The 17,576-nt window shown below is 33.7% G+C and overlaps 1 protein-coding gene across 5 annotated transcripts in view; it reads right to left on the reverse strand.

The window, feature by feature from the left end:
- The window catches only part of LOC138713140 (mucin-22-like), a 68,289-nt gene that overhangs the window by 6,736 nt on the left and 43,977 nt on the right, over nucleotides 1-17,576 (reverse strand). For 2 of the 5 annotated variants that reach the window (XM_069844974.1, XM_069844955.1), the window contains exons 2-3: nucleotides 6,327-6,430; nucleotides 517-3,931 (exon numbers count right to left, since the gene is read on the reverse strand). In XM_069844974.1, the coding sequence (XP_069701075.1) occupies nucleotides 517-3,931; nucleotides 6,327-6,405 (3,494 nt within the window). In that variant the 5' untranslated portion in view covers nucleotides 6,406-6,430. Of the gene's footprint in view, nucleotides 1-516; nucleotides 3,932-6,326; nucleotides 6,431-16,667; nucleotides 17,148-17,576 lie in introns of those variants that run through there. The other 3 variants (XM_069844983.1, XM_069844965.1, XM_069844993.1) reach the window with 3 other exon arrangements.

Genomic DNA, 17,576 nt, shown 5'->3' on the forward strand with positions numbered 1-17,576 from the left:
ACTACAATAATTGTAAACTAGATTACTTATAAAAACAATTAAAATGCATAAATTTAAGAGAAAAACTAAAATAGACCACCTCTGTGGTGTAGGGGACAGCATGCTGGTCTTTTACGCAGAGGGCCCGGGTTCGATTCCCGTTCGGGTTGAATTTCCTGGTTGAGGTTTTTCAGGGTTTTCCCTCAACCGTAAAGCAAATTTCAGGAAATTCGGGCCACAATATCCCTGAATATCACCGACTTCATTCATCACAGAAATTATATTCATAACGAATCAGTAATACATCTACAGTCGCCATCTAGTTCACAACAATAGAACCAGTCTCAACAATAATACACAGGCCTTCGGATTTCAACCAAAGATTAACTCGCGATATGACCAGAGATGTTAAAGCGAGTATAAATAACAGCAAAAAAAGAAAGTTGTTAAACCTAATAAATTGCAGGCAAAATATACAGACTAAAAACAAAAGAAAACTCAAATGACTAGTTGAAAATATGCAACGTTATTACTAACCTAGTAAGGCAGCTTGCAGATGTAATGATTGAGTTAGACTCGATGTAACTCCCAACACACATGGAACTGTTTGTGCGGAGAGGGTTTTGAAACTGAACCAACCAGCATTTGGAGCTCGAATGTTTCTCCGAGCTTGGAATTCCACAAGATGGAGGTTGTTTATCTGTCGTTTGTTGTGTTGTGGTAACTGTAGAGAGAGGAACATTTGATTCCGTACTGATTGTAGTCATTTCTGTCATTGTTGACGTATCTAGCGCAATCGTAGTTCCTGCAGTTTCTGTTGTAGGCGCAGTTGTAGTATTATGTTCAGACTCACTTCTGCTTTCTTTTTGAAGTGACGTTTCGTTCTGATCGTCTGATGTTTCGTCTATCTTCTGAGTGACAGCAGAATGTCCCTCTCCGTTTGTATCGGAAGTTGTATGCATTGTAGATGAAGGTTCAGTTGTCTCGCTCCACGCATTTCGTCCGTCGTATAATGTGGTAGTTTCTGTTTCCTGTGCTAAGGACGTAATTGTTGTGTCGTATGAGACTGTTCCTTCGGACATTTCCTCGTGTTCAGTGGTATCTTCAACGACTGTCACAGATGGAGACACTGTCGTGGGGTTACTGCTTGTTTCTACGGATGTGTTCTTAGATCTTGCTGTTCCATTTGCAGGGTTTACTTCAGGATGACGTGTTTCATTTAGGGAAGAACTATTTTCATCAGTTTCAACATTTTCAGTAGTAAATGATATTCCAGTGCCACTAGAAGTAGTTGTAGCAATTGAACTGTCTTCTGTTCTCAATTCTGTAGTACTTTTTTCTTTTGTGTTTCGTAAGATATTAAAAGTTCCTTTATTTCCAATCGTAGATTTTTCATAGCTTGGGGTAGTGACGTTTAAAATATCCTTGTTCATGTCTGACTCAGATGTAGATATTTTAGTGACTGTACTACCGGAATCTGTGATTGTACTCACTGTACTTTCTGTCGCGTTTGAAGATTCTAACTCAGAATTAAGTGTTTCATTCATGGAAGGATATTTTTCAGTGGGCTTATATGCGACAGTCATATTCTTCGTCCTGCTAGACAATGATATTTCAGTGGTTGTTGTCTCATCAACTTCACTTTCTTCTTTTGTCAATTTCGTAACATCTTTTTCTTTTGTATTGGGCAATACGTTAAAATTACCTCCATTTCCAATGGTGGATTTGTCGTAAGATGGTGTAGTTATAAATGCTGGCGGTGTTGTCAAATCTTCTAAGCTTGAGTATGTAGTAAATCCATCATTTGTTGTAGAAGGAACCTCTGTAGTTATTTCGGAAGCTTGTGATACAGCTTTCAAATTATTTGTTGATGAATTACTTGGAATTTTCTTAGCATCAATGCTTGCAATTGTTGTTGTTTCAGTTCCTTTTGAAGAAACTGTAGCCGTCATTCCGTTATTTTCAGAATTACTCTTTGAAATTTCATTTCGTGCCTCAGATTGATATTCTGGATACTTCTCTGTTACGAAATTAGGCACTTCTGTTGTTGGCGGATTGTAGATAGGGGAAGTTTCACTCAAACCATTCTGAATGCTGTTATCTTTAGCTATGTCAGAATATTGAGCTGTTGATTTTGGTGCTTCTGTAGCTGTTAATGACAGCGAGTTATCCAGTTCTGTAGGAAAAACAGTTTCTCTTGTAGTAATCGGTGGTAACGCAGGTTCATTTTCATTTTCTAATTTCAACGTCTCATCTAAATTATCATTCATACTTAAAGTTGTGCTTTTAAATTTCTCATCTGAGTTCAAAAGAATTGATGGAAGCGTACTAGTCATCTCGCTGACCGGTGTGTGTTCTTCAGTGACGTCATCTTTTCTCTCCCCAAGTAGATTAGTTGGAGTTGCATCCCTACGACTGACTGTGCGAGTCACAACTCCTACACCTCCGGTAGTTCTTCTTTCGACACTCACAGAAACTTCAGTTCTGTACATGGTTGTTTTCGTCCCAGATTCAGTCGTTTCTTCTGTCATCATCCCGCCAACTGTTTCATCTGTGCTAAACGTTTGCTCTCCTATATTTCTATTCCTGTCTTTATCACCAGCAAAGAAAATTTCAGTCTCTGCCTTTACCACACTTGGGTGAGCCATGACAATTCCCTTATCTGTAAGAACAGCGAAAGGTGTTCCAAGTTCTACTCTCGCCTGAATCGGCCTCTTTCTAACGTTATTTGCTTCCTTATCATCATCACTTTCAATATCATCCCTTTCTGCAACATCAGTCTTCATGTCACCTGATGATACAACACTCAAATTCGGATTGAGTGATTCTGTTGCAATTTCAGCGACTGTTGATTCTGTAATTGATAGAGTTGATAAAGCATCGTCATCGTTTTTAAGATCCATTATTGTTGCAGCTTTATTTTCAAGTGAAATTTCAGTCCCACCTACTGTGGTTGGTTTATGAAAATTTTCTTCCTCGTTCTTCAGATATGCTATTTCCTCATGTTTTTGTTCTTTAATAATAGTTTCCGCGTGCCTCAAAATAACTTCTGGAGTAACAGTTCCAGAATTGGTTATAAAATCAGTACTGCTGCTAACTATTGTTGTATAAGCAGTTCCCTGATCTTCTGTGCGCATTTCTGTCGATTTATTCTCATATTTCATTGTTGTAGGGACATTAATTGCCGTCAAGTTAGTCATTTCAGTTGTTGTTGAATCTGAATCAGTTATCTTTTCATATTTTTGACCGTCACTTGTTTCAGAAGAGACTATTGTTACTAACGCAATTCCATCTTCCTCATGTCTTGCTGCTGTGGGAATGTTATTCGTAGTCATTTCAATTGCTTCTAGGTCAGAATCGACTGTCTTTTCATTATTTTGAACGGAAGTTGTTTCTGTTGATGTTGGTAATTCTGTAACTGAATGTGTTTTAATATTCGATTCAGTAATAGTAATAGCGGATTCTGAAGGTTGATTTGCCTCGGTAACACCCTGCGTGCCTGAACTCTGTCCAGGTAATAGTTGTGACATTACTTCAGTGGAATCTCCGATGTTTTGAACGTAATAAGCTTCTCCAGATTCAGCAGTTGGGAAACTGATCGCATCGTTCTCGTCAGTTTGTGAGTTGGTGCCGTCCATGTTGGAATAGTCATTCAGAAGCTCGTTTTCGACGACGTCTTGCCCAAAAGTAAAGCCCGGAAGTGTCGGGTGAGGTGTTAAAAGTGATTGTTGGGGAAGTGTGGTGTCTGTTTTTTGATGCAGTGAAGTTCTGTTGACTGCGTTGTAACGACAGCAAATGAAGTGTGCTCGAGGTGTGAAGGCGGATTTCAGACCCTCGCAATGCCCTCCCTGATCATCGGGCAGGAAGTCCTCATCCAGGGTGCAGTCCATCCCCAGCAGACAATAACCTTCTCCTCCGCGGCAAGACTGTACCCCCATGATCACAAACAGACCTGCAAACATGACAGCATTCTGCAGTTTCTAAGGTATAACTCATTTTTACATACTGCACATGTGCATTGACATAGCTTGACTTTTAACTCCAAGTTGTAAGAATATAATACATGCACCTATAATATAAGTTAGTATAACAATTATAAACATGTTTTTTCTTTATGTAACAGACAACGCGAAACAATTTATAAGTTTGTAATTCTTCGCTCTTACATCCTTACAAATATTTTGAGTTTAATTTATTTAGGTTTGGTACTATTAAGATTCCTAAATAAAATATATCGAACCGCCACCATACCGGAAGAATGGAAAAATAATATAGGCCTATATATTATTCCCATATATAAAAAAGGCGATAAACAGAATGTTGACAATTATAGAAGGATTTAGCAGAATTTTAAACTAAAAAAAAAATAAAAAAAAAACAAGCTGAAACCTTCCTTCTAGAGTGCCAAAATGGCTTTAGAAAAGGAACATCATGTATAGATCCATTATTCAGTATCAAATTACTATTAGAAAAAAGGAGAGAATTTAATTAGATATCCACATAGCATTTATCGATTTTGAGAAAGCTTTTGACAAGGTTTGAAGAGACCTTTTATTTGACATTTTACAAGAAAAAAATATACCAAACCTGCTATTTCAAAACATAATAGAAATCTGACAATAAATTTATATATATATATATATATATTATTTTAATGTACCGAAGTACATATGTAATTTCCATGCAGATATTTTGCGTCATCATACGATGAAAGAGTAATGGAACGGAGAAAAATTCTCTCCGGCGCCGGGATTTGAACCCGGGTTTTCAGCTCTATGTGCTCATGCTTTATCCACTAAGCCACACCGGATACCCACCCCGGCGTCGGACAGAATCGTCTCAGATTAAGTTCCAACTCTTGGGTTCCCTCTAGTGGCCGCCCTCTGCACTACGTCATAGATCTCTATGAACGTAGGACTGAAGTCCACATATGTGCTGAGGTGCACTCGTTATCCCGGCGCCGGAGAGAATTTTTCTCCGTTCCACTACTCTTTCATCGCATAAAATAATTGTCAAAATAAATAATCGTATATCCGAAAGAAAATATGTTAATACTGGAGTTAGACAAGGTTACCCATTATCTCCAACAGTATTTCATATTTACATGAATGAAATCATTTCTAAATGGAACCAAAACTATACATCAGGAATCACAATAACCAGTACCTTAACATTAAATACCCTGCTTTTTGCAGACGATCAAGTTATAATTTCCAATTCAGAGGATAACTTACAAAGAGGACTGTATATACATTAAATAAAATATTATCAGATTTTGGGACGGAGATTTCTGCACAAAAATAAAAATTAATGGCATTTTTGGGACAAGATCCAATCAGAAGTAAGATAATACACAATAACCAATGCCTAGAACAAGTATAAAATTTCAATTATCTGGTTGTGAAATATCTTATCAAAATGAAAAAGATGTGAACAAGAAAATCACCAAATTTACACAAATTTTAGGAATAATAAACAATACATTAAAAGCTAAATTAGTAGAAAAATCTACAAGAATAAAAGTATATAATACACTAGCATTACCCACCCTTCTATACGGAAGTGAGATTTGGACATTAAAGAAAAGAGACATGAACAGAATCAAAGCAACGCAAATGAAATTTCTCAGACGGACAGCAGAATATACTCTTTTAGACCGAAAAAGGAATGAAGAAATATTGGAACAATTAGAAGTAGAGTCAGTAGAAGAATAAATAAACAGATACAAATTAAATTGACTACACCATGTAAAACGAATGGACAATTCAAGAATCCCCAAAATGATGATGCAATATCAACCCAGAGGACATCGACGGTTAGGAAGACCCTTTAGAAGACTGCTAGATGAGGACGAAACAGGTCTACACAGGCCTAATTCGTGACGGATGATGATGATGATGATGACAATCTGTCATCCAGTATGGTATAATCGGATGGGGAGGAGCAACAAAATTTACAATTTCTTCCCTTATATTGCTACAAAAGCGGATAATTAAAATTTTCTTAAATAAGTGAATTGATTATTCAACAAATTTGATTTATTTCGATTTTAATATGTTCCAAATTGAACAAATAAATGTAAAACATTATCATAAAACTCGTCAGAAATACAAACAAGAAAGATATGTTTGTTCTACAAGAAGAAATTTAACATGTCCTTTACCTGAACCTAAATGTTACATAACTACTGGACAAAATCACAGCCAGAGTTACGGGCCAAGGTTATACAACTATATGTGTAACAAGACATGCCTTATAAAATCTGAAGATGCATAAATGAACATAAATTGTGCTTGTTAACCTCCCAAAACTTCATAAATCCTGGGAGAGGGTCATATTCTCCTCACCTGGATCGACAATAGGCAGAGATCTGCCAGGCCGAACTAGCTGCAACCCACATAACAGCATCAGTATGTAGCAGCGCATAGTCCTGCACGTTTATCGAAGTCTCCTGAAAACATGCACAAGTTCTTAGAAATGAGGTTGAATTTGTGATAATTGTAAATTCAATTAGCGACACATTTAAATCTAAAGGCTACTCATAGACTATAAGAAGATAATTGTAATTGTAATTGTTTATTCAACGTTCCTTTTAAACTACAGAGGCTATTCATAGACGATAAGATGATAATTGTAATTGTAATTCTTTATTTAACGTTCCTTTTAAACTACAGATGCTATTCATAGACGATAAGATGATAAATGTAATTGTAATTCTTTATTTAACGTTCCTTTTAAACTACAGAGACTATTCATAGACGATAAGATGATAATTGTAATTGTAATTATTTATTTAACTTTCCTTTTAAACTACGGAGGCTATTCATAGACGATAAGATGATAATTGTAATTGTAATTCTTTATTTAACTTTCCTTTTAAACTACGGAGGCTATTCATAGACGATAAGGTGATAATTGTAATTGTAATTCTTTATTTAACTTTCCTTTTAAACTACGGAGGCTATTCATAGACGATAAGATGATAATTGTAATTGTAATTCTTTATTTAACGTTCCTTTTAAACTACAGAGGCTATTCATAGACGATAAGATGATAATTGTAATTGTAATTCTTTATTTAACGTTCCTTTTAAACTACAGACGCTATTCATAGACGATAAGATGATAATTGTAATTGTAATTCTTTATTTAACGTTCCTTTTAAACTACAGATGCTATTCATAGACGATAAGATGATAATTGTAATTGTAATTCTTTATTTAACGTTCCTTTTAAACTACAGAGGCTACTCATAGACGATAAGATGATAATTGTAATTGTAATTCTTTATTTAACGTTCCTTTTAAATTACAGAGGCTATTCATAGACGATAAGATGATAATTGTAATTGTAATTCTTTATTTAACGTTCCTTTTAAACTACAGAGGCTATTCATAGGCGATAAGATGATAATTGTAATTGTAATTCTTTATTTAACGTTCCTTTTAAACTACAGGGGCTATTCATAGACGATAATATGATAATTGTAATTGTAATTCTTTATTTAACGTTCCTTTTAAACTACAGAGGCTATTCATAGACGATAAGATGATAATTGTAATTGTAATTCTTTATTTAACGTTCCTTTTAAATTACAGAGGCTATTCATAGACGATAATATGATAATTGTAATTGTAATTCTTTATTTAACGTTCCTTTTAAACTACAGAGGCTATTCATAGACGATAAGATGATAATTGTAATTGTAATTCTTTATTTAACGTTCCTTTTAAACTACAGACGCTATTCATAGACGATAAGATGATAATTGTAATTGTAATTCTTTATTTAACGTTCCTTTTAAACTACAGATGCTATTCATAGACGATAAGATGATAATTGTAATTGTAATTCTTTATTTAACGTTCCTTTTAAACTACAGAGGCTACTCATAGACGATAAGATGATAATTGTAATTGTAATTCTTTATTTAACGTTCCTTTTAAACCACAGAGGCTATTCATAGACGATAAGATGATAATTGTAATTGTAATTCTTTATTTAACGTTCCTTTTAAACTACAGAGGCTATTCATAGACGATAAGATGATAATTGTAATTGTAATTCTTTATTTAACGTTCCTTTTAAACTACAGGGGCTATTCATAGACGATAATATGATAATTGTAATTGTAATTCTTTATTTAACGTTCCTTTTAAACTACAGAGGCTATTCATAGACGATAAGATGATAATTGTAATTGTAATTCTTTATTTAACGTTCCTTTTAAACTACAGAGGCTATTCATAGACGATAAGAAGATAATTGTAATTGTAATTCTTTATTTAACGTTCTTTTGAAGCACAGAAAATACTCATGCGTAAGCGATAAGTTTCATTGAAAATAATTAGACCCATTTAATATCTATTTTAAATAACAGAAAGTTGTTATGAGAAATTCTGTGCTAAAAATAAAATTTCGCGTCGTGAATTTAAAGTGTGATAGGTACCATCAACCCAGTCCAGATAGTAATTCTTTTTCTAAGTGATCGAGCTCTGTCTTGGGAATGAACACCTGCCCTGTAAGTTGAAAAGTTATGTACTAATTGATCTGTGTTCGCCCAGCGGTGGACTGAAAAAGCTTGAATATGATCTCCTTTAGAGTTGACACGATACAGTGTAGCTAAGTTGTATATTGCTGGTACGAGGGTAGACACCTCCGCCCATGGAATCTGATACTGGATCTCCTTGAACGAATAATTACATCCAGTGGATCAGGAGCGCTGGAGTAGGGATTCGTATGTATTGCCATGAATTGAGACTGCCAGACTTTTTGATACCTCACAGTCACGTGCTATGAAGCAGACTTAATACATCCCTGGAAGCATTGTTAACTCTAAAATGCTATTTAATGGTGCTCAACAAAATGCCGTTAACATGTTTCTATCGGATCACAACTGACGGACGATACACAATAACTTCATCTACAATTCCGAAGGTTACGGAAACATCAATTGAAGAGCGGGAATTTCTATCTGTCACGTTTTCTCGCATTGCAATCGTAACATTCTGTTATTAGAGCTGTTCCGTGTTTTTGCCAATCGTAGTGCTTCAGGTTGTCAGCTAGCAGTGGAGTCAGAGATCCACTACAAAATTAATTTTTAACAAAATATTAAGAAAGCTAATAATAAACAAATAAACATTGAAATTATATTAAACATTCAATTAATATTGAACAAGCTAATAATATGACAAATTAATATTTAACAAAATATTTAAAAAGTAATAATAAATAAATATTGAAATAATATTAAACATTCAATTAATATTAAACAAGCCTGTAATACTTACTTACTTACAAATGGCTTTTAAGGGACCCGAAGGTTTATTGCCGCCCTCACATAAGCCCGCCATCGGTCCCTATCCTGTGCAAGATTAATCCAGTCTCTATCATCATAACCCACCTCCCTCAAATCCATTTTAATATTATCCTCCCATCTACGTCTCGGCCTCCCTAAAGGTCTTTCTCCCTCCGGTCTCCCAACTAACACTCTATATGCATTTCTGGATTCGCCCATACGTGCTACATGCCCTGCCCATCTCAAACGTCTGGATTTAATGTTCCTAATTATGTCAGGTGAAGAATACAATGCGTGCAGTTCTGTGTTGTGTAACTTTCTCCATTCTCCTGTAACTTCATCCCTCTTAGCCCCAAATATTTTCCTAAGTACCTTATTCTCAAACACCCTTAACCTATGTTCCTCTCTCAGAGTGAGAGTCCAAGTTTCACAACCATACAGAAGAACCGGTAATATAACTGTTTCATAAATTCTAACTTTCAGATTTTTGGACAGCAGACTGGATGATAAGAGCTTCTCAACCGAATAATAACACGCATTTCCCATATTTATTCTGCGTTTAATTTCCTCCCGAGTGTCATTTATATTTGTTACTGTTGCTCCAAGATATTTGAATTTTTCCACCTCTTCGAAGGATAAATCTCCAATTTTTATATTTCCATTTCGTACAATATTCTGGTCACGAGACATAATCATACACTTTGTCTTTTCGGGATTTACTTCCAAACCGATCGCTTTACTTGCTTCAAGTAAAATTTCCGTGTTTTCCCTAAAAATTTGTGGATTTTCTCCTAACATATTCACGTCATCCACATATACAAGAAGCTGATGTAACCCGTTCAATTCCAAACCCTCTCTGTTATCTTGAACTTTCCTAATGGCATATTCTAAAGCGAAGTTAAAAAGTAAAGGTGATAGTGCATCTCCTTGCTTTAGCCCGCAGTGAATTGGAAAAGCATCAGATAGAAACTGACCTATACGGACTCTGCTGTATGTTTCACTGAGACACATTTTAATTAATCGAACTAGTTTCTTGGGAATATCAAATTCAATAAGAATATCATATAATACTTCCCTCTTAACCGAGTCTTATGCCTTTTTGAAATCTATGAATAACTGATGCACTGTACCCTTATACTCCTATTTTTTTCTCCATTATCTGTCGAATACAAAAAATCTGATCAATAGCCTAGTCGATCTATTACGCCGAAAACCGCACTGATGATCCCCAATAATTTCATCTACGTACGGAGTTAATCTTCTCAAAAGAATATTGGACAAAATTTTGTACGACGTCAACAAAAGTGATATTCCTCGAAAGTTACCACAGTTGGTTTTGTCCCCCTTTTTAAAAATAGGTACAATTATGGACTCCTTCCATTGTTCTGGTACAATTTCCTTTTCCCAAATAGCAAGTACAAGTTTATAAATTTCGCTATATAATGCACTTCCACCCTCTTGTATTAATTCTGCTGGAATTTGATCGATACCTGGAGACTTGTACTTTTTCAGATTTTCTATCGCAATTTCGACTTCTGAAAGCGTGGGTTCGGGTATAAATGGCTCAGCAGTTTGTATTTCAATTCCGTCCCGATCATTTCTATTTGGCCTATGTACATTTAGTAGTTGCGCAAAATAGTTTTTCCATCTGTTTAGGATTGATGGAGAGTCTGCAAGCAAGTCACCATTCTCATCCTTGATCACGTTTACCCTTGTCTGATATCCGTTCTTAAATTCCTTTATACCCTTATATAAATCTCGAATGTTTTTATTCTTACTATTTGTTTCTACCTCATTCAGTTTTTCCTTCAAGTAACCTCTCTTTTTATTCCTAAGTGTACGACTTGCTTCCCGTCTTTCATTAAAATAATTATCTCTCTTCTCCTCAACTGGATCCTGTAAGAATTTCAATTTTGCCTGTTTCCTTCTTTCTACTACCATGCAACAATCTTCATCAAACCACGGTTTCTTTTTCTTAGTTTCATAATAACCTATGCTCTGCTCAGCTGCAATTTTGATACTATCTCTGATATTTTCCCACACGCTATTAACATCTAATTCTTTCTCAACTTCGTCGGAACTTTCTAAAGTGGCAAACCTATTCGAAATTTCGACCTGATAATTTTGCTTAGCTTCCTCGTCCTTTAATTTCAAAATATTGAATTTAGTAATATTAACTTGTTGCTCTACTCGCTTGGCTACTGATAATCTTTCTCTTAATTCTCCAATCATCAAATAATGGTCAGAATTACAGTCTGCACCCCTGAAAGTTCGAATGTCTACTATACTAGTATGTCTCCGTTTATCTATCAAGATGTGATCTATTTGGAACAAGCCTGTAATAGGATAAATTAATATTTAACAAAATATTTAAAAAGTAATAATAAATAAATATTGAAATAATATTAAACATTCCATTAATATTAAAACAGCTAATAATAAGAAAAATTAATATTTAACAAAATATTTAAAAAGTAATAATAAATAAATATTGAAATAATATTAAACATTCCATTAATATTAAAACAGCTAATAATAAGAAAAATTAATATTTAACAAAATATTTAAAAACTAGTAATAAATATTGAAATAATATTAAACATTCAACTAATATTAAACAAGCTAATTATAGGACAAATTAATATTTAATAAATATTAAACATTCTAATAATAGAACAAATTAATGTAAAACTAATATTAAAAAGCGGATTAATAAATATTAATATGAAGCTAACAATACAGAAGGAAACAATCCAACAAGTTAATATTAAAACAATATTGTGGAAGGAAATATATAATAGTAATAATTATAGTATAAGAGAGTAGAATTAATTTTATCCGCCAGTGGTAAGTTCAGCGACCGACGCGAAGTCGAGAGTGATAATTTCCACGAACTCATACAATCTGTTTACTCTCGTGTTCTATACAATATTTTATCCATTACTGGTATCTAAATTTAATTTTCAATTGTAGCCTTTTCTTTGTAATGTGAATGAATGAATGAATGAATGAATGAATGAATGAATGAATGAATGAATGAATGAATGAATGAATGAATGAATGAATGAATGAATGAATGAATGAATGAACGAACGAATGAATGAATGGATTTTATTGTTCGTAATGTTTTAGTTGTCATGGACACTGCTCTGGTCATGGAGAGAATGATTTAAAAAATTAATTCAGTGCTGTGAATGAAGCTATTGTTTAAGTTGCTAAGGATAATGAAATAAAGACCAGTTTAGATACCAGTTATGGATGAAACAAATTATTATTATTGTAGTAATATTAGGGGAGAGTCGGGTAGTATCGGACATCGGGTAGTATCGGACGGTGCGTTTTTTTCATCTACCACCATACGGTAGTACCTGAATGACATGGTTACGTTTCTCTATGCGACATTACTGAAACATAACCATGTCAATCAGGTACTATCATCGTGTGGTAGATGAAAGAAACTCACTGTCCGATATTACCCGATGTCCGATACTACCCGACTCTCCCCTATACAAAGGACTAACAAATGAGTTAATATAAAATAAATATTCATGGAGTGAAAAATAGTACAGCTTATGTATAATTGTTTTAAATTAAAAGGAAAAAAAATGTAGGCCATAACAAATGAATTTGAATATTGATTAATAATTCGAATAATGTAATAAATATAAGCCTGGATTGTGAAACAAGTGAATAATGAGATAAATTAATAAATAAATAACGAAAAAAATATTATTAAGCAAATGAATGCATTTCTCTTTGTCAAATGAAACATATTTTACATGAATTAAACCACGTTTTTAATTAATTTATGTACAAATAAACAATATATTTAGAAATAAACAATACATTCTTTGTTGATAGACTCAATAGATAAATATGTGTTGTTTGGGTAAAGGGCGGTAAGTCATAAAAATGTGTTTGGAGATAAATGAAAATTAAACTTGGCACCCTTATTGCAAATAATTTTCTGCACAAATAAAACACATCAAATGCTAGTATTCTTTTGATTTTTGCACACCCACTTGTATAATTTAACTTGTGTGTTCATCTGGAGAACAAAATTCCACCTGCACAAAATAATGACTTATCCCCCTTTACCCGAACACCACAGAAATGAATAAATTTTTGTACGAAACAGTAACGTAAAGAAATACAATTCTTACTAACATATGGTTAAAAATTAGAGGGAGAAGGATAGAGAACTTTCCAGAAACCGTGTTTCTAATAAAGAGATTATGAAAACATTTATAAATATCCAAAAATATATCGAAGACTAGTGGCTTGTGCAGCAAATGCTGCTGCAAACTAAGTTCGTTAGACGTTCAAATAAAAATTTTTCAGATTTATTTTCAATGAAGAATACTTGTCTTTTTGATAGTTATTTGCTTCCATAATAATGAAACATACTGCCTCTGAATGGATTTTTTTAGGCCAAATACTTTTTCTTGAACCTATCCAACTCCAGTTTTTGAGTTTCAACGCGAAAACGCAAATATCAATGTCAGGACGATAGCAGTAGCTATTTCAGGTCATTGTGGATTGTAGGCGAAAGTTAAAAAATTGTCAGGTTTGCTAAGCTTTCGAACAATAGCATTTTCATATAGCTGCTGCATGTAGAACTTGAAATGTAGAGCGTAAAATCATTTTATCCTACTAAGAGATCTTGCTGAAATGATGTGGAGACTACAACATTTTCTAGGCCTCTTATTTTATCAGTAAGTAATTCCTTTTTATCTTTCCTTAGGAACTGTAATTTTTGCGCTCTCTCGAGCCAATACTGAAGACAATGACACATATCAATATCTACACTACACCGCCATTAAGTATATGAAAAAGACCCAACCCCACTGGGTTAATAAGTATAAAAATATTTTATCTTTAATAACAATATTATTATCTTACTTAAGTTTTGTACTTATATATAGCAGCCACTCAGTAAATTATAGAAATGAAGATCTAAATTAAGATATTCTCTACATTTACTTACATAACCTCAAAACGTTTCACTTTCATGTCATCAATATAGCATCAACATTATATACAATTAATGAAAAATAGATGCATCATGATATTAACTATAATAATATTTAATTTCTAATGGTAATAATGTCATCAAACCACCTCAAGTTTCGTAGATTTGAATATCCACTACACAGCTGTACTCAGAAAATTATACACTGCAGAATCAGTTTTTAGTAACAAATTGAATTGAGCTCTAAATATGTCGGCAATCCTGCAGGCCTTCGTGTAATAGCCTATTGTTTATTGTAGTGTGTGTTTTGTTCTGAAATTCAATCAAGTCGGCCGTGATTCAATAAAATTAGTTCTCAAAACTAACAGATGGATTTTGGAAAATAGGAAAATTATGTAGGAAAATTGACATTTCACTGAAAACTACTACTTTTCCGAAAAACTTTGGATGCCAGGCATGAAAATAAGGGGTCACTCATTAAAATCCGTTCAGCCGTTTTCCCGTAATTTCCATTATCAGTTCAAATTATATATATAGATGTCAACATAATTTTGTGTATTTCTCAAAACTGTATGATCCTCAGTTGTCTATGGTTACTATGGTAACTTTTAGGTCAGAAAATCCAGGGTCCAAAATTCGACAAAGGACTGTGCATTTTAAAAGGCGATAAAATCTTTAACTTGGCATCGTCCGGGAGGGAGAGAATGTCTTGTTATGTAAATTTAGGGCCTATTGTATGTAAGAAGACTGTCCGATAACAAAGATCTCCAAACAATTCTTTTTGTCATTTTTCGCCCAAGTTCATAAAATAAATTATGCTTTATTTAACGACGCTCGCAACTGCCGAGGTTATATCAGCGTCACCGGTGTGCCGAAATTTTGTCCCGTAGGAGTTCTTTTAAATGCCAGTAAATCTACTGACATGAGCCTGTCACATTTAAGCACACTTAAATGCCATCGACCTGGGCCGGGATCGAACTCGCAACCTCGAGCATAGAAGGCCAGCGCTATACCTACTGCGCTACCCAAGTCCAATTTCGACTTTGAATGACATGTGGAATTAAAAGTGTTATTAAATAAATGATTACAATTTCGAACGTCTTGCTAAAATAACGCAGTAGGTACATGATAACCATAGTATAAGACAGCATTCGAACCTATTCTTTTATACAGTTTTAAAAATGAACATTAGCATTTTTCCACTCCACAAATATATACTAATAATAAATCTGTAAGCGAAATTTTTCTGGTAATTTTCGCTTTTCCAAAAATAATTGGTGTTAACATGTATAATTAATCATCCTGAAACCGAAAATCGCTTTTTTGAAATTTTTGTTTGTATGTCTGTCTGTCTATCTGTCTGTATGTCTGTCTGTCTGGATGTTTGTTACCTTTTCACGCGATAATGGCTGAACGGATTTCGATGAAAATTGGAATATAAATTAAGTTCGTTGTAACTTAGATTTTAGGCTATATAGCATTCAAAATACTATATTTAATAGGGGGGTTATAAGGGGGCCTGAATTAAATAAACCGAAATGTCTCGCTTATTATTGATTTTTGTCAAAAATGTTACATAACAAAAATTTCTTTAAAAATGATTTTCGATAAGTTTTATTCCAGGCAAAATTTTGATAGGACTGATATTTAAGTCTGTCTGTCTGTCTGGATGTTTGTTACCTTTTCACGCGATAATGGCTGAACGGATTTCGATGAAAATTGGAATATAAATTAAGTTCGTTGTAACTTAGATTTTAGGCTATATAGCATTCAAAATACTTTATTTAAAAGGTAGGTTATAAGGGGGCCTGAATTAAATAAATCGAAATATCTCGCTTATTATTGATTTTTGTGAAAAATGTTACATAACAAAAGTTTCTTTAAAAATGATTTCCAATAAGTTTTATTCCGGGTAAAATTTTGATAGGACTGATATTTAAGGATATACAAGAGTTTTAAAATAACAATACAATACATTTCCACCGCCGCCTCAGATTATAGTGTCTGCTATGTGCAAAATATTAAATTTTTTAGTAGGAAGAAAAACAAATTTATTCATTCTATGGCAGTAGTGCATGGGAGATCGTGAATTCTTACATTTTTACACAATCAACTCTATTAATTTGGAGTGATTTATTAAAGGATGCATTGAAGACTAATTTAGAAAAATGTTAAACGAATTATATTTGCACCAAATGAGTGGTCTCTGGTCCAAAATGAAAGCATTTTAATTATTTAAACACAATTTAAATTAAGTAGCATATTAAACGATTTATTCTTCTATCAAACACGAATGTTCCCTGGACCCAATGTCCTATTTTAATTATGTAATTACTTTATATTTATTTCTAATAAGTGCAGCGGAGCGCACGGGTACGGCTAGTGATAATTAATTATACAGTGTAAAATACAATATTACCTGTTATGTTGTTGGTAGTCAGTATAAAAACTTGTTCACTTCACCAGAATAGCAGGAAAAAACACTTTCATGTATGATTGTCTAATAAAAATAATAATTAAATCTATGCATATCAATGAAAACTACAAAATCAAGGGACAAAATAATTAACTTGCACAGCTCACTGCACCAAATATCACTACTAAACACGTAAACCACACCAAGTATCAATGGCTCAACAGAGAGATTCCGAAGGCCACGCCAAACCAGTCTCTCACATGCCCTTTACCATGAAGACAGCTGGGACCCGCATACTGGTTCTCCCCGCCTCGTTTCCCATTTTATAGCAACCATCCTCTGTTGTCGAGAGGCTTCGCAGGCAGCCTTGACACCTGAAAAACTTCCGGTATTTCCCTTCCGGTAACATCGTAAACAATTCCCAGTGACAGAAGACATTACAGAAACAATAGACTGACTTTAAACACAAAGAAAGTAACTGGACAGTCCAGCTGTAATTTAGTTCGTGACTCAGACGATAGATATCACTGCCTCAAAACATTTATAACGTCGTCGCATAGCAACAGATTACATGGAGCTTGTTGAAATCAAAAGGACGTATCCGAGATGGGTAAAAAAAAAAAGGAACACTGCTTGTAGGTTTCCTATTTTGAATTTTATGAGAAACTATGCACAGAGTGAACAAAAAGTATGGAATATTGCGAACAACTTATTAGATTTTAATTTTATATATTAAAAAAAGTTTTATAGAAAAACTGTTGCACATAAACCATACAATATACCAGTGTGTGAAAAAAGTTAGTTATTCAGGTATACAGGGTGTGACAGTAAACTTTATTTTTTTAAATGGCACTCTATATTAGAATTTACATATTCCGAATCTGCATTAAATTTTACGTAAAAATTATGTAG

Source organism: Periplaneta americana, chromosome 2 (assembly GCF_040183065.1).
Source record: "Periplaneta americana isolate PAMFEO1 chromosome 2, P.americana_PAMFEO1_priV1, whole genome shotgun sequence".
Taxonomy (NCBI): Eukaryota; Metazoa; Arthropoda; class Insecta; order Blattodea; family Blattidae; genus Periplaneta; species Periplaneta americana.